The 18,463-nt window shown below is 35.1% G+C and overlaps 1 protein-coding gene across 2 annotated transcripts in view; it reads right to left on the bottom strand.

Annotated features, from left to right (window-relative positions):
- The window catches only part of HOMER1 (homer scaffold protein 1), a 125,328-nt gene that overhangs the window by 61,513 nt on the left and 45,352 nt on the right, over window positions 1-18,463 (bottom strand). Inside the window, exons 1-4 of one of the 2 annotated variants that reach the window (XM_068535562.1) lie at window positions 15,488-15,586; window positions 14,861-14,992; window positions 11,177-11,269; window positions 690-829 (exon numbers count right to left, since the gene is read on the bottom strand). In XM_068535562.1, coding sequence (XP_068391663.1) covers window positions 690-829; window positions 11,177-11,269; window positions 14,861-14,962 — 335 coding nt within the window. In that variant the 5' untranslated portion in view covers window positions 14,963-14,992; window positions 15,488-15,586. Of the gene's footprint in view, window positions 1-689; window positions 830-11,176; window positions 11,270-14,860; window positions 14,993-15,487; window positions 15,587-18,463 lie in introns of those variants that run through there. The other variant, XM_068535561.1, reaches the window with a different exon arrangement.

Consider the following 18,463-nt stretch of genomic DNA (forward strand, 5'->3'; position numbering starts at 1 on the left):
AATGACTGAGAGGTATTTGTTTACATTTACAGTTTCATAGACCTCCTTACATCCTAAAAATACCACAATATGGCCAATAATTAATGTAACTGGTTTTGAACATATTTAGGATAAATTGCATCTTTTAAAGTATCAAATTCTTTAAAATTCAGAATCATGTGAAGATTTATCTCCTGTTAGGTGGTGTGCAAAAATGAACCTGACATTAACATTAACAGGTCCATGCTGGAAGTTACACCAATAACTTGTCTTCTTCTTTGAAATAATACAGTGAGATCACCTTTAAGACTGGCAAAGCTTAATTTCAGAATAGGAAACCTATTTTTTTAAAAAATTTTTTATAACCCTCAAGAACATACATGAAAATGGAAACCAGGTTAACAAAGAGGGCCTTTTAGGGGCTGGGTTAAGAAATAAGTAGAAGAGATTTGCAATAATATGTTGTTTCACTGAAAAACAATTTGTACTATAATTAGCTCAGTAGCCCTTTTTCTACAAAGATAATGGAAATGTCCACTCCAGTCCATCCAGGCAACTATAAATTATTAAAACTTTTCTGAGGTTAACAATTAAAAAAAAAAGTCTGACCTGGAATTTTCACTCAGGGTTGTAACTTCACAAGATTTATCTGAAACCAAGTAAGTTTCTACACATTTTACTTAATCATAATGGTTGAATTGAATCTGTACCTATGTGAAAATGGCAATGCATTCTGAGTCGGTTCAGGCCTTGGCTCTGAGTTCTGGGTCACATCAGGTGTTCTTTCATCATCTGTCCCATTGATACTTTCTGGTGTTAAAGGAGACTGAAGATCCCCTCCTGCTGATTCCTTTAAAAAAAAAAAAAGGGAGTGGGGATAAAAAAGTGTTACACTTTTGTTAAAATACACAAGATCATCTAAAAGTTAAAACTGACTCTGATGTATGCTTACTTATGAAATATAGTTATATTTCAATTGAAATTGGAGTCAAAGACGTAAAAATGAAATTTGAAGGAGAAAAAATTTTAAAGCAAAGCAACGCACAAGAAAACTAACTGAAACAATACAATTAAAAAATGTAAACATAACCAATTTAGAAATGTAGTTTCAAAGAACTGAAAAACTTTTAGGTTATATAAGCAATTAATTGGTTAAAATAAGATATTCAAATAATTACTTGAGAAGAAAAAGAAGATGGGACAAAAATGCAAGAAGATTTTATTTTTTATTTGGGAGGGTAGGAAGAGAAAGGGAACGAAATCTTCAACAAGTCAATATTTTTGATCTTCCATAGCTTTCAATTCCAAGAGTCATTTAGAAAAGTAACTGGAAATATTTCTATAACACATTATATATAATGTATTTCAGCTTTTCTTGCCTGCTACTCATAATGAAATTATTTCTCTTTGCAATATTTCCTATCTTATTTCTATCAAGGTAAATTTAGTTTATCCCACTGGAAAATAGATGGGATTTAAAACAAAGGTCACTCTGACACCTACTCTTATGACTGCCATCATCAGATTATCTAAATTTGATATTAGAAGGCAGAATGAGGAGTCATTTGATAACCCTAGTAACCAGGGGACATCCTAGCACCAGATTGTTAAAGAGCAGCTTGACAGACCCCTTGCAATCTCTGACCAATAAAATGTCACAATAAAACATCAGTGTCCAATAGGGGAGTAGTTGGGGATGGTCATAATTTGTCAACTTGAAAGAATATAAGATTTCCTCAAATAAAAATAAGAAGAATATGTGTAATATAGGAAAATGCTTATAACTAGAAAAAAGAGGACAATATAAGGAGATATCTAGATTATTATAATTTATATACTTTACATAAAAATTATTGCACATGAAGAAACACTAGAAAGAAATATGGAAAATATTGATATTAATGTGGTGAGACCAACTTTCTTTTCTGGGGCTTCTGGTTTTATATTGCTGTATGTGTTTTATTTTACATTTAAATATTTTAACTAATAGTACCATAGTGCTATAAATTATACAAGCTATCAAAGATCAAAAGACGACTTTCTTGATTCCACATCCTCACTTAACTATTTTTCAATTATTAATGGGACCTGTAGTTTGACCTTTAATTTCATTCTTTTAAAATCTTTCCTCTGAATCTACTGTTTCTATTAACTGATAGTCAGTGTATGAATAGTTTGTAGTATACTGTGAAAACATGAAATTTTGTTTTACAACAAAGTCAAATCCTACTGAGGGAATAGTATCCAAAATGACTATCTCTAGATCAATTATGGACCATGTCAATTAGCCTGAAAAAGTTTAAGCAGCCAGTAAGAGACCATGAGGTATTCATATTTGGTTTCAATAAATCGGGAAAATTTTTCCCCAAGAAAGGCCTAACTAAAATAATCAAGATTGACTGTCCAATCAACTAAACAGTAAGTTGGCCAAGACCTAATTCAGTGGAAATGATAACAGAAAAAATTACCTTGTTAACCTGAAAGGGCATAACCAGTATTAGCAACTAAGGATTTGTTAGATTTGGTTGATAAGAGTGTGAGGGCCAAAAATAGATTAGGATTAAAAGAAAGAGTCAGAGGAGGAGTAGTGTGATTTCTGGTTCTTATTACCTTCTGGGGTGAAATAAGAAAGATTACGAGGCATGGGTGTTGGGGAGGCTATAACTGTTGATGCTACTGAAGTAGACACTTCTCAGAGACAAGCTAAGAAGGAGAGAAGGAAGAAAGGGACAGAGGTTGCAACAATTCCAGCATCTCAACAGGGCAAGCTTTTCTTCGGAAAGCTCGAATATTAGCTATATTTAACAAAAGGCATATTGAAATTACCCTAGACACTATACTTAAAATGAAAACAAAAGCCCAAAGCATGTTTCATTTTTAAGGATGTTTAAAAAAAATTAACATTTGCTCAAGAGAACAAGAAATAGTTCCAACAGTACATAAGGGAAATGAAACTCCTTTGCCTTCCAACTACTCCAACTAGGTAGCCGCGCAGGCAGCCAAAAGTGTTGTGTGAAACCTTCTAGAAATTTTACATATGCTAAAAAGAGCACTGTGAAACTTGTTTTATTTAACATGTTCCAAACATCTAGTTGTTTTTTAGTTTAAATTTTGTGTAATTTCCTAAACATTCCACTTTAGTTATTCCTTAAAAACCCTAACTTTCATAAAACCTACATTTTATATCTTTAAATCAAACATTAAAATAAAAAGCATGGAGGTATATCTGTTAGACTACAAACTTTTGAGAAAGTAGGATAATTCCTCTTTAGAAAGAGATTCCTAAACTAATATGGCTAGCCACTTCTATGGTAAATGTTTAAGGAAAAAATTATCAAATAATATATTCTTTGATCACAGTTGATCAAAAAAATATAAAGTGTAAAATATAAATAAAAACTGAGATTTAATCAACTTCTATCACCTCTCCATCCTTAGTTTGAGAAAATAAAACTCACATCTCACTGTTTCTGGGAAATTTCCCTCACACCCCACACCAAAATAAATAATCTGAAAAAGAAAAATAACAGTCAGATTGAAAAAAAAGTTTGCATATTAAAATGTGAGAGTAGCAAGGAAGCCAAAACTAACACATGTGACCACACTATAAAAAAGGAACCTGAGCAATGATGTAAGATTCAGAAAGTGCTTAAGAATTCTCTCTACTCATTTATGAAGTGGCAAGGAAGCCCTCCCCCGCAAAAAGCAAAAAGCTCCAGAAATATCTTTTTTTTTTTTTTAACTTTTTTTTTTTAAAGTATTTGTTTATTTATTTATTTATTTTTGGCTGTGTTGGGTCTTCGTTTCTGTGAGAGGGCTTTCTCTAGTTGTGGCAAGCGGGGGCCACTCTTCATTGCAGTGCGCGGGCCTCTCACTATCGCGGCCTCTCGTTGCGGAGCACAGGCTCCAGACGCGCAGGCTTAGTAATTGCGGCTCACGGGCCCAGTCGCTCCGCGGCATGTGGGATCTTCCCAGACCAGGGCTCGAACCCGTGTGCCCTGCATTGGCAGGCAGATTCTCAACCACTGCGCCACCAGGGAAGCCCCAGAAATATCTTGAATCACATGGAAGAGAAATGATATTGGCCCTCACTCCAGGCCAGGTCTTCAGGGTGGTGTCACCAGCCTACTCTCAGGTGTACGTGCCATAGAAGGAGGATGGGGTGTCAAGGGTTAGCTCTACTGAAAGAAAAAAAAAACTCAGGAAATTGCAGACGATCAATTACTGGTATGATTTATGTAAGAAAGATTAATAATCAAAGAAAAGCCTTCAGCTTTAAATCAAAATACTGGTGAACAAATGAAACATAATATTATTGAATTTTAATTTATAAATGTAAAAGAATCTTTTTTTTAAAAAAAGTCTTTAACTGACTTTTTAGATTAACTCATCAACTACTGGTTTTGATTCCAACAGATAAGAGGGCTTACGCTGTACAACCTCCTATCCTCCCAACCTGTCCCACTCCCTTTCCACCTGCTCTTCAACCTCATCAAGACTTACATCCTCTTGGCCCTCTGCTATTATGCTAGTTGTCAGGCTCAACTTGGCTTTATTTCTCTCCATACCCAGCCTGCAATAGAAAGTCAATCACCTTAATTATATTCTCAGTAGCATCATCCCAACTTCCGGGCTTCCTTACCTTCCACAACACCCGTCTTGCCAATTTCTAATTCATATCATCATTCCCTATTCTCATGTGCCCAAGCTACCAAATGCTATGGGAGAAAATACGTTAAATATGCTGGTTAGTGTCATGAAAATAATTTTGAGCTCTGACTTCAATTATGCTCTTGAAGTGCCGAGTATTCTTTAATTTTACTTATTCCCACTTGACTCTTCTTTTTCTTTACCTAACAGCAGTCTCAAACCTCTGTTCAAGCTTTCTCTTCCTTCGGTTGTCCTTCCTCTCAGAGAATGATCTAACTCTTCCTTCACAGAAAAAATGGAAATAAACTGGCATAGACTTCCTCGATCTCCCACCTATCTGCATCTAAATCTGTTTTTATCCTTCCCTCTTGTCTCAAATCAGTAGCTAATTTGTTTCCACCCTTCCCTCTCACATTACCCTCTTCTGCACAATGCTCCATCAATGATCCCTTCCTTCTCGTCTCTTTTTCCTTCTCTAACTCCTTCCTTCCATTTAAGAACACATTCCAGTCACTCCCACACATACATTCCAGAAAAAAAATTCTTAGCTCCATATCCTCCTGAGATTATCACGCTAACCCTTTTTCTCCTCATACAAGAGAACAAAATATTTGTTACCTTATTCTTATTACTAAGCATTTTGGCCTCAAGAATAACCTAAAGTCACTAACTATCTCCTTTTCATTCTAGAAAGTGCTTCACATTGCCCTTCCTTCACCAACAGTCCCTGTATTTACAAGTGGACTCCACTGTGTTAGGTTTAAAGTCCTCTTAAAGTCTCAACCTAGTGGAACTCTGCTCCCTGCACTGCCAAGTCATTGTCTCCAACTTAAAATGCTCTTCTCTTGACTTCTGTGCTAACATTCTCTGCTGGTTCATTTCCTACTTCTGTGTCTTTCCCTATATCTCCCTCAAATTCCTTAAGTGACCATCTTTTTTTTGTTTAAATTAATTAATTTATTTTTATTTTTGGCTGTGTTGGGTCTTTGTTGGTGCACGCGGGCTTTCTCTAGTTGCGGGGAATGGGTGCTATTCTTCATTGTGGTGCACAGTCTTCTCATTGCAGTGGCTTCTCTTGTTGCAGAGCACGGGCTCTAGGCGCATGGGCTTCAGTAGTTGGGGCTCACGGGCTCTCGAGCGCAGGCTCAGTAGTTGTGGCGCACGGGCTTAGTTGCTCCGCGGCATGTGGTATCCTCCCGGACCAGGGCTTGAACCCGTGTTCCCTGCATTGGCAAGCGGATTCTTAACCACTGTGCCACCAGGGAAGTCCCTTTAAGTGACAATCTTTAAGTGACAATTTTTGACCCTTGTCTCTCCTGTCTTTCCATCCTATTTTTTTCTGGATGATATCATTCTCACCTACAGCTTTAACTATTACTCATTTGTTGATGATTCTTGAGACTTAGTTCCAATTCCGAATTTCTAACTACACACTATTCACCTGTATGTCCAATTGGATTGAAATTCATTCTCTGAAGTAGATATCCTCCTTTGAAGTTCATGTTACAAACCAAGAATAGAAGTTTCAGAAACATCTAACTTAATATTTTACTTTACCATTCTCTCTTGCCTTCACTATTTCCTCAATTCTTACATTTCCTCCAAGTTCAGTCAAGTTCACCATTATGTCTATTCCCTCCCTCTCTATTCTCACTGCCAATACCTAGCAGGTAAACCCAATAGAGAAACAGATAAATACTCCATTGGGACAAGTAACAGGATTAATGACACATATCTCCACTGCCCTTACTTTGGAGAGCAAAAAAAAAATATCCAGAGAACTCTAGCGAAACTTTCCTGAAGTTGTAAAAGTTGTTCTCGTGGTATTTGGTTCAGTAAAACCACACTTGTCATATGATACTAAGAAGGCATCATATTAATGTATAGGCATTCACTAATTCTAATGGTATATTTGTGGGCTATATATATAAATAATATAGTTTACGATAGTAACAGTTGGCTAATGCAGACCACTTTTCAAAAAATCCATTTATAGCAGGAAAATCTAAAACATTCGAGATTTACTGCACTTGAAATGTCCTTAGAAATGATATAGTTCAAACCTCTGACCTTACAGATTCAAGAACCACGGCCAAAGAGATCAACTGACTTTCATAGGATCAAATAGCTAGTCACAGAGAGCCTAATAATCACTTACAATAAACCAGTGCCATTGGGTAAATATAATTTATCGTTAAAATGAACATTTTAAAAATTATGGTATTTATAACAAAGCTAAATAAACTTTATTTTTCTTTGAATACACACACTCACACACACATATAATCCGTTTTTTCTATAAAGTGAATTCTAAAAAATCTTGAGGAAGAGGTTTAGACATACTAAATATAAATCAAGATAGCTACTACAATATGTTTAATGCTATACAACCTGATATCTTAAATGGAAAAAAAAGCCCATGACTTTTGTTTGGTTACAAACAAGTGATGGAGTAAATAGATTTTACTCAATTTAAAAGTCTTAGTCAACTGACAGCTAAAAATTATTTTTTTTCTAAACTCCAATGAAGAAAAATGTGGATTATATGATCATATAGCCCCTTTTTCTTCAATGCATATTCTGAGGAAAGTGCCTAACAAGTTAACTGAAATACAGTATTTTTAAAACTGTGAACTATGTAAGAAATTTCAAGTTTAAAGTCAATCATCTCTCTTGATTTTATATCAAATTGACTGTTTAAAATATTCCCATGGAAACATGAGAACATAAGATCTCCAACAGAGGAAAAGTTCTAAATTAATGTCTGTTATTTAAAGAGAGATGTGAAAGAAACTGACAACTAATATGTGATTCAAAGTATTCCTAGAGATGTTACCCTGATGAAGACAACATGAAGATTATCTGATATGACCACATATTTATATCAAGTATACAACCTTAGCTCAAGAGTCTAAGAGGGAATTGGCCAACTTTGTTCTAAATGCCAGACTCCTTTCATCACAAGCCTTTAGGGAGATGGAATGGTTTGTCTACAGCACTATTTCTCAAAGTCTGATTCCCCGAGCCATCAGCATCTCCTGGAAACCTGTTAGAAATGCAAATTCTCAGGTCCCATCTCAGCCCTTCTAAATCAGAAATGCTAAGGTTGGGACTCAGCAATTTGTGTTTTAACATGTCTTCCAGGGGCTTCTGATATAGACTTTATTCAATTAAGGCATCTGTATTTTTCTAAATAACTATGTCAAGGCTTTACATCATCATCTTCATCATTACAGCCACATTGGAAACTCAGCTGTTAACATTTATTAAGCCTTTACTATATGCTAAGCACTTTGTAATCCTTATTTAATTCTCACAATAACTTTGTAAGAAAATATTGTCCTTATTCCCATTTTATGGACTAAAGAAAATACCATCATGCCTAAGTTCAGAAAACTAACAAGGGTTAGAGCCCAGATCAAAGCCAAGCTCTAGAATCTACATTACTGCCATTATTGTATGACAGTGTCAACATGACATTGCCATTATCATACTTATTCCACCCAACAATCCTGTAAGGTAAGTAATATAATACTCATGCTGCAGATGTATAAACAGACTTGGGTTAAGCAATTTTTCCAATATCACATAGTGGCAGAAAAAGAATTTATGTCTAAGTTTGTTTGACTTGAAAATACATACGCCTAACTGGTCTGTTATACCACCTCGAATAAAAGCAAAAGCTATGACCAACTCAGTGTCTACTATTATCAATTATCCCATTTAATCTCTCTATCCCCTTTGCTGAATTCCTGAGTAATATTCTAGTCTTCAGGCAGAGCGTTAATTTAGTAGATTGGGTTAAACCAGTGAGACTCAAGCTGTGCTTTCTAGCTGAATAGAATCAGAGTGGCCAGAGGTCATACAATTCGAGTCAAAACAGAAATAGTAATGACCTCTGTAAGGGACTGTCATAAAAAAAAAAAGAAAGGAGAGGAAAGAGAAATGAAAATACCATTTCCCCCCTATTTCTCTGGCTCTATAAATTAACAATCAGACTTCAAATATTTTAAAAATATAAATTAAGGTCAGCATATTTTGGCTCTCAAATCCTAATGAACTTAAGACATTTCTTTATTCCTTATATTTCACAGCACTTTCCAAATACAAACATCTTTGATATATTCTTTTGATAGAAAGTAAAGGCTTAAAGACATTCCTTCCACCAAAGAGAAGCAGGTATCTTAGCAGCAACTTGTAACACTTTATGACCAATTAAACAAAAACAAGTTATGATTAGAGAAGCAGGAACTAAGTACAATGGCAAAGTGTAAACCATTACAATTTTATTGGAGTTTTTTCAGTATTCTCTTATTGAATGTGTTATAGCATCCTCTTGTGACACTAGAATCATTCACCCGAGGAACTGGAGCTCCCAACGTGTACTGGTACTAAATTTTAAATAGGCTTTTATGCTTAAAAGCATCACTACATTATCACAGCACTTAGGGAAGATAGATTCAAGGGAAGTTTCAAAATGATCATTCTTGTTATTCCAGGTCACTGCAAGTACAGAGGAGGTATCATGGAGCTTTGGCTTCAATCCAGAGTACACCTTTAGTTTATGAGGAAGTATGTACTTTAAGCATACTCAACAGAACTCTTCTTTCCTCTGAAAACACTCAAAACTATTTATACCAGTAGGGTTTACCAAATAGAGTTGGGTGCCAGGGGTGGGGAGGAAGGTGAAGAGCAAAATATTTTCTAAAATGTTCCAATCATTTGGCTAGTCACAAAATTCCAAGGCAATTACTATCTACTTACTTAAGAAAGTTTTATGTAAATCAGCTACTACTGACATACTCCACAGAAACATTTGTAACATCCAATCCTTCCTTTTATAAAATCTCTTAAGTACACTTCAAAAACAAACAATTACTCTAGAGAAGAACCCAGCACAAAGCTGAACCTTACTCTTAAGATGACAATTGAAATAAAGATTAACTTTAGAAAAGTCTATTATTAAAAAGCTGAAAATTATTGGCTTTCTATAAGTCATATTATTACATTAAAACCTTTGTGAAAGTACTGAAATGTAACTATTTAATGAATTTTATTTGGAGATGTAATTAATTTCCAACTGAAGAAAGACTACAATGGACAAGTAATAGGTATTAACTCATTTGTTAAAGGAAAAAGGGATGCTTTTTCTTTTTTTTTCTTTTTATTTATTTAATTTTTATTGGAGTATAGTTGCTTTACAATATTGTGTTAGTTTCTACTGTACAGCAAAGTGAATCAGCTACACGTATACATATATCCCCTCTTTTTTGCATTTCCTTCTCATTTAGGTCACCAAAGAGCACTGAGTAGAGTTTCCTGTGCTATACAGCAGGTTCTCATTAGTCATCTATTTTATACATAGTATCAATTCCAATCCCAAAAAGGGATACTTTTTTAAAACCTACAACCTTTGGGTCTCAGTGCTGACATGTAAAATGTCCCAACTGTCAGATTTAAACACACCTTAAAATCAGGTAGAACAAACTATATTGTTTATATATTTCTATTTTCTGTATATTATGATGTTTGGGGTTTTTTTTTTTTTAATATTTTATTTATTTATTTATTTGGTTGCGCTGGGTCTTAGTTGTGGCAGGCGGGCTCCTTAGTTGCAGCTCGCCGGCTCCTCGGTTGTGGCATGCAAACCTTAGTTGCGGCATGTGGGATCTAGTTCCCTGACCAGGGATCGAACCCGGGACCCCTGCATTGGGAGCGTGGAGTCTTAACCACTGCGCCACCAGGGAAGTCCCTATTGTGATGTTTTGACATCTTAAAAAACCTTTCTGGCAAGCCAATTCTTAGAGATAGCAGGGGGCTAAGGTGGGAGCATGGCTTTGATATGCAAATTAACCACTCCAGGCCATACCGCCTCTCTCTGGCCCCTCCATCCCAGGAGACAATATTCCTCTGCCTTAATCATCCAAGGGGCCCAGTACCAGGCAACTAGGAACTAACTCTTTAGTTTACGGCCCACTGAAATCATTCAGACTAGCCAGTCCTAAACTGTTCACCCTGCCCTACCATTACCAACAGAAACCCCAATACAGGCTCTAGCCTTAGTGTTCCCCTGTACTCTTGCTTTCTGCCCTCTGACCACCCTGAGGCATCCCTGATGCCCCCCCAGAGATGTGTCGTGCCTCCTGTTTCTAGGACCTGTGAGGACAATAAACTTTTGTTTTCCCAAGCCTCTCCTATGTCTTCTCTTGCAGGGCTGCACCCGACTGACCGTCACAGAACACAGAATACAAACAATAGGGCAATCTATGTTTTTTATATACAATTGTTTTTAAGTTGTATGCACATTAAAAAACTAAGTTTTAATTACTAAACAGATTTTTCCCCCGGAGATTCTTGTACACATTGGTATATAGGAAAAAAACCCTTTCTCCACTAGTACGGATTAACTGAAGGGTGCATTTCTGTGTCTACTTTGGAATCCAATCACCTTAATTTTGCCATTATTTTCCTAAACTTATCTCTGGCATAAAGGATACCATCTAAAATGAACAAGGCTTATAAGTAAGAATAGAAATTAGATACCCACCTGTGACGGTGTACTGGTAAGTTCCATCTTTTCTTGTGATTTCTCCTTGGCTAGTCGAGCAGCTTCTTTAAATTCCTGAAACTTTTCTGCAAACTGAATGCAGAAAGACTATATACATTAATCAAATACAAATAGGTCTTAATGCCCACTTTTATCTTAGTTTTCTTCCATTTTACGGAATAACTGACTCTTACACAGCAACTTAGCCCTCAAATCAATTACAGGCATAATATGAAAATGACAGGAAAATAAACCTAATATCAAACATTTGCGCACTATAAAGTACACTGACAAATCTCATTAAAAAAAATCATGATACAACTAAGTTAAAATTTGGTGTCAGCTAACTTAGTTTTGTCTCTCCTTGGTTGTTCAGATATACCTTACTAAGACCAAGGTGGGGGTACAGGTTGGGAGTGGAATCAGTAAAGATGGGTACACTATGTTTGTTTCTCATGGAGAAAACTAAATCGCTTAAGTGTCCACTCCTAATCATCTCTGTATCTGGAGCATGCTTTTAACTTTTACTAGAATATAAACTCTTGTATTATGTAAGGCATTTTATTTGCAGCAGTACAAACAGCAACGTTTACTACTGTCGCTAACTGACATTACTAAAACTTCATTTCCAAAGATTCCTAAACAGCTAATGCACAGCAGCAGAAAGGAAAAGCAGGACCCCACAAAGGTCTTTAAGATTGGTAACAATTTAAAAAAATTACTTTATATGAAATGCTAACTCTTAGGAACCCATGGTAATCAAATAAATGTCATGGCCACAAACAGTATCTATTTAGGAACTGGAAGTGGAAACTAGTCTGCCACTGCTCTCAGAGAGAATAAGGTAAGGCTACAAAATAACCAAATTTAAAAAATCTAAAATCTTTGTGCAACTCAAAACATCTGTTATAGCTAGCAATAAAAATATGAAATTATAGGTCCCTCTTCGAACCCCATAAGCCAACCCGGATTTCACTGTCATCTTGGGAAGGAAAGCTTTGTAAGGAAAGTCTCATGATACTCTGACCTGCCAATAGGGAGACGGAGGAGGGTCAAAATAAAAGTTGTCATTATTACAACTTTCCTTCTTAAACCTTGTTACCCCCACCTACAACTTGTAGATCAGGAAACTGAATCTGTATTATTATACTTATCTAATTAAAGAGAATATCTCAGTACTGTAAAAAAAAAAAAAAGTCTGAATATAGAGCTAAAAAGGTCTCATTCACATTGTTGGAACTGAAATAAAAGCAAAACCATAATTAATTTCTCTTTATGTAATTTGAAATAATACACAAAGTTTTTCTTACACTAATTTGGCATTCCAAAGTAGTTAATGTTTAAAAGTCTTCTCAACTTCATAAAGACCCATGCTGTTGCTAATTTTTATAGGTTTAGGTTTCCATGATAACAAAATACAACTTGTAAGCACTCTAACAATCCAAGCATAGTTGGAATTTTCCTCATACATCAACCTTAGGAGACCACAAATTTCTTTCAATGCTGCTGCTCTCTCATATTTTGAGAGTACCTTGTCTAGAACTGCCTTCAGAGCCTTCTCCAAACTCTTACAATGTTTCATTTCATGTATGATTTTGGTGAAAAAACAAGCCAGAATATTTACATGCTTGCTTCATTCATGTAAAAGATTATGTACTCCTTTGGGTCCCTTATAGTTTACAAAGCACCAACATTAATCTTCAAGGTAGCTTGGAAAATAAGTCATGATTTTGTGATCTTTGGACCAAAACATTCTGAAGAGACTGATCATAAGCTCTTGGAGCCAAGTCTAGTGAATAAACAAACTAGAGTTGGCTCCAGGAGCTACTGAGTTGTTTCCTAATGGTTAATCCACCCTCACAATACAATACTAGAATTCGCTACCAGTCAGTTTGGTCAAAAGCATATGTTAACTTTAAAGAGGAAAAATAAAATTCTTTAACTATAAAAGCTATTCTCAGAAAAAAGATCAGATAAGCGGAGACAATATGATTGACAGAATTTAATAAACTATTTCTTTGCCACATTAGCTATCTGCCCAGTAACTTGAAAGATGTAGTAAAAAAACAACAACAACTTAATATAGTTAAAATTACTTAGGCTCAAAAATCATTTCATGCAGGTTTGAGAAATTAATCCACAATTTAGTTCCTTTGTTGTCAAGAAATTCAGCAAGTGTAATATAATTATAGTTTTAATGTTTTTGCTATGGGCTTTAATAGACAATTTCAAAAGAAAATTTCCAAAAAGGTTCTGAGTAACGGCAAAACTATTAGAATGAACATGTAATTTCCTAAGGGGATTGTTTATGGAGGGGCAATGCTTAACTCGATGCCTGTGTCCCTGCTATGATGAAATACTGTAAGTCTAAAACTTATAACTTTACCACAGTTCAAGAAATGTATTTAGAGAATATAATGGGTGTAAGAGAAATGAAATCAGGTAACACTTGTTTGTTTTAATCATCTTACAGAGAATAACTTATAATCATCAAGACAAAAGTTAAAATAGTCATAAAATTGAGCTTTCAACTCTAATTTATATCAAAAAGATAACAAAAGCACTTGAAAACAATAGTGTTAAGGAAAGTTTACAACTAAAACAAAAGGAAAGAAAGATTATTTTAACTATTGAACTATCTAATTATAACTTCAAGTCAATAAATATTCACAAAAGTGTAAGAGTTTTTAAAAGAAATAATTTTTAAGAATCTCAATGATTTCTATAACGAACAGCTTAGGTTTAACTTAAGTATTAATGGTGTATATCTAACAAGAGCCTGATTATCCTGCACTTGAGCAATTTCAACTCTCAAGCCATCAGATCCTATGTATACCAAATCATACATAAAATATGGTTCAAATGTAGGGTTATTCTTTTAACTGAATGCTTCAAACAGAGAAGTTTTAAGCATAACTCTTTGGGTCTGGTGAGCATCAAATGTGAAGGGTAAAAGTGAGTAATCCTCATCTCCTTGATCATCTTGTTATCCTGAGATTGTTTCCTTTTCCTTATAAACTCTTTCTTTGTGACATCCACAAGAACTCAAGATGCTGCTGGTATGAACACTGCATGGCTTTTGTTTATGTGCAGGAAAACTGTTTTATTTCCAGTATTTAGCCTGGTGATGCTCTGTATTTTATCAGCCATTCTAGCCACAGTAATTTACTTGGTCAGTTCCGAGAACTCCTCATGGTGTCTCTTAGATCTTACTCTGTGTTGCATCAGAGAGCTCAGAGTAATTCTCACCCAGCCAAAGCACCACTTTCCTAAACAGTAACTTACGTGTGCCTGCTATTATGTCTGAAATATCACTATCAGCTTGAGTTTTCACAATTCAGAAGCGTTTGGTGTCTACCTATCTTACAGAACATCAACCAAGGGTGCTAACTCCCGAGCAAAGTCCATTCTGAAGTGATAGTTCCCACAGTTTATTTCCTATCATACCTAGTTAACCACAAAAACCCTCCTCCATCAATGGTGACTGTTTTTAACGTATACAATGTTTCCAGCTGACAGTGGGATCCACTGATCTCTCACTTCTTGCTCTGCTGTCACTACAGCCGTTCTGAAAATATCAAAGAAATTTCTCCTACATTTTATACTCTCCATTTTCTATTATATTATTTAAGACGTCTGACTTGAAGATGAAGATTTCCACTCAGATCTTATGATTTAACTTACTTTCGAAAGATGATGTTCAGAGGAGAACCCCAGTCCATAAACAGTGTTTGCCCTGCTATCAGCCCACTGGCCAAACTTCTGAGATGTTTTAGTAAATGTCATGTTTGGGGTGATGGTGCTGTTAATTATTGCCTGAAAAATAAAACAAGTATGAGTAACCAGCCCAAAATTCGCAAATAGGCATTTAAGCACAGGACTATTCAGTTACATAAAAACTCAGGACTCCTATTGTGCCACAATGTTAAATATATAAAGAGAGTTAGAGAAACAGTTTTTAACATTTTAAGCGACAGTGTGGCAATATGGTAATAATAGAACTATAAATATAATGGCACTCTCTCATAAATTTTAATATTTTACAAGCAAAATAAGTTTTCCTGTGATGCAAAAACTTTTAAAGAGTTTTTAATGTGGTCGGTGTCTTCTCTTTGAACATTTAGGATCAATATCTATGAATTTTGGATGATATTCACCAGTAGCAAGTAGGTTTTAATAGTTGTTTATTTAAAAGTAAGGTCCCCCTCTCCAAAGAATCTTTCAAAAATGAAGGCAGCAATAGAACAAATTTTCTATTTGATCACTATTTTCTAAAATCCATCAACAAGAGTTTTCTTAAAGCCAACTTACCTGAAATATACTGTGATACAGAAAAGACTTTCAATCCTTTAGTAAGTTTTCCTTTACTCAAGAGAAAAACAAACCCTTAAATATATACTTTGCTTCTTTACATATAAAGTGGTATAAAATCATGGTAATGAGAATCACTATCACTTCTGTTTATAACAGAGTTTCTTAGAAAACTAGTCTTTTAGTACTTTATTAAATATTAACTTTGCTGATCACTTTAATAAACTTCAACTACTCTTTAACACATTAATTTCAGTTCGTTCATGCCCTCTGCCAGTACTGTTAAGGTGTAGAATCAGTTTTAGTTAAGTAGTCTAATGACTCTGTAACTGAGATTGAGATTACAAAGTGATCCCAGTAATAATAAAAATAGATACGTTATCAAATCCATAAGCAGTTATTTGGTGAACTATTAAATGTGGAATAAGAATCAAGCATTCCAGAACAAAACTAAATCTGTATACCACATGAACAACAGTATAAACAGTAAATATTTATGAGCTATGCAGGTATTGATGAAGTTATAATGGATGCATGACATTTGTCCTACTAAAGTAGACAGTAAGAGAGTCGTGGCTTGCCTTCTCTTGCGTGTGCAAGTACCTACTAAATGCCAAGCACAACTCTAGGAACTTGAGATACAACAGTGAGAAGCAATGTAATTGTGGATTACATTCTAGAGCAAGAAGAGTCAGTCACTGAACAAGTAAACAAGTAGCTGACCAATGAAATTTCAGAGAGTGGTTAAGTTCTGTGAAGACCATAGACCAGGATGGGATCAAGACTGAGAGGCAGGAAGGCAAGGGCTGGCCAGCACTACTTTAGATTTGGTGGTCCTTGAGTGTTCCCTGAGGAGGGTACATGTACATGTGAGCTGGGATCTGAGTGTTTCCAAGGAGAGATGGGCATCTTACAGCTGACCCTAATAACTCTCACATAGTGAGGCGACCACAGGCTTTATAAGGCATGTAAGAGCTGTGACTCACGAGCTGCTGGTCACTGACCTTCTGGTTTGGCTATTTCAGACTAACTTCTTTCTGCTTTTATGTTTAAGAGTTCCATTTTAATCCCCATTCTGAACCTTTCCTTGCCAACCATATGACTTGTTTGGGGATTCTTTAATCAGTGAATAAAACTTTAAAATAATAGATGATTCTGCACTTAAAATTATTTATTAGAATTCTTAAAATAGAATGCTACTATAAATCCATTTTTAAAAATTTTTAGTTCTTTAAAATAAATATGTCTCTCAATCCCATAGTTCTTGTCTTTTCAAGGAAAAGAAGTAGAAATGCTGTGTCATTACCAATCATATAGTACCCTGATCCTGGCCCTTGGCCATACTGATGTCTCTGCAGCAGGATTAGAAAACCTTCAAGCAAACTTGACATGCACAGAAAAGGCCTTAAGTGAGAACAAATGGACGTTTTCTAATTAGGGGCACCTAAGGTTTTCCCAACTCATCATGTTGTGCAGAAATAGAAGTGAGGGTGGGGAGAAGAAACTCACCCACTTAGCTGCATCAAATAAACCACTACTGCTTACCAAAAAACTACTCCTGCAGGAAACTGCAATAGTTAATAGCATCAGTTTAGAAAAGTAACTAGAAAATGGAAAATGTGATAGAAAATATAACTCCAGTACAGAGAGTAGAATTTATTAAAAGAAATAAAAAAACTTTTTCACAAGAGTTATATAAGAGCCTAATAATTACAAGCTACAAAGTATTCAAAAATGGAAATGACAGAAGCAATAGTTCATACTGCTTCAGGAGAAAAACACATGAGGATTATTTAATCACAATGGACTTGGGCCTACTTCACTTTTATATATCATTTAACTGCCCTCTCTAATAAAACCACATCTTATCCATGGTTTGGGCCAAGAGAGAAATACAAATTACAGAGAACTGAAGGTTCAAGTCAGGGAAAAGAAATAAATTAACACTCTAGGGTCTGAGATTATAATAATTAATATCTGTTAATTTCACTAAACAGTTACAAAATGTGGCAAAATTATTCTTCATTAAATAAAGCTTCAGAGAAATTAACTATTGCTATTTCCCAAGTCCTATAAATCCTGAGTAAAAATGAAAAGAGGATCAATTATTCAAATAAATACATGTTAGTCACTTATATACAAGACAAAGTGCAAATAGCCCCTGGAGTCCTATAATCCAGTTAAGGAGATAAGGAATGAGCACATACAAAAAACAGACTGAAAGTTCAACATTAAATTAAATTATCTTTTATTCCGCCAAAGCACTAGGCAATACATAATTAAAAGCTGAATAATATTAATAATAACAATAGCAGTAAGTGTTTGTATAGTGATTACTATACACACTTTAAGTGCTTTTGCCTAAATTAATTTATTTAATCTTCACAATAATCCCACGGTGTAATGATGTAGTTATTTACATTAGTCCTTTTTTACAGATGAGAAAACTGAGACATGAAGACATTAAATATCTTGCTCTAGGTCACATGGCTACTAAGTATTAAAGGAAAAATTCAAACCAGATGGTCCAGCTTCAGAGTCTGTGGTCTTAACTCTACACTGAACTGTGAAAATTTCCTAGGAATTATCTACATGTATTATTCAAAATTCATTGAGGAAAAAATGGAACTTCCCCCCTATTGAAGGGTATACTCCATCAGGCACTGAGGTAACCAAGTGTTTTGTAGATACTAACTCAATCCTTACAACTACTACTGAGGTGAGAACAGTGAAGCTCAGAGAAGTAAACAATAAATAAATAATTTGCCCCAAATCGAAAACTTCGTAGATGGTAGAATTGAGATAGAAACCCAGGCAGTCCATGCTCGTAAACATTTTACTATCTGCCTCTCCTAACAAATAAAAACAGGTCTTGTCCATACGCTTCTCTTCTGAATAATGGATGTCAGCTTTATTATTGAATATTGAACTTAATATTGAAAGACTTCCTATGATTTAGGGATTTTAAACTGCCTA

Source organism: Eschrichtius robustus, chromosome 2 (assembly GCF_028021215.1).
Source record: "Eschrichtius robustus isolate mEscRob2 chromosome 2, mEscRob2.pri, whole genome shotgun sequence".
NCBI classification, from domain to species: domain Eukaryota; kingdom Metazoa; phylum Chordata; class Mammalia; order Artiodactyla; family Eschrichtiidae; genus Eschrichtius; species Eschrichtius robustus.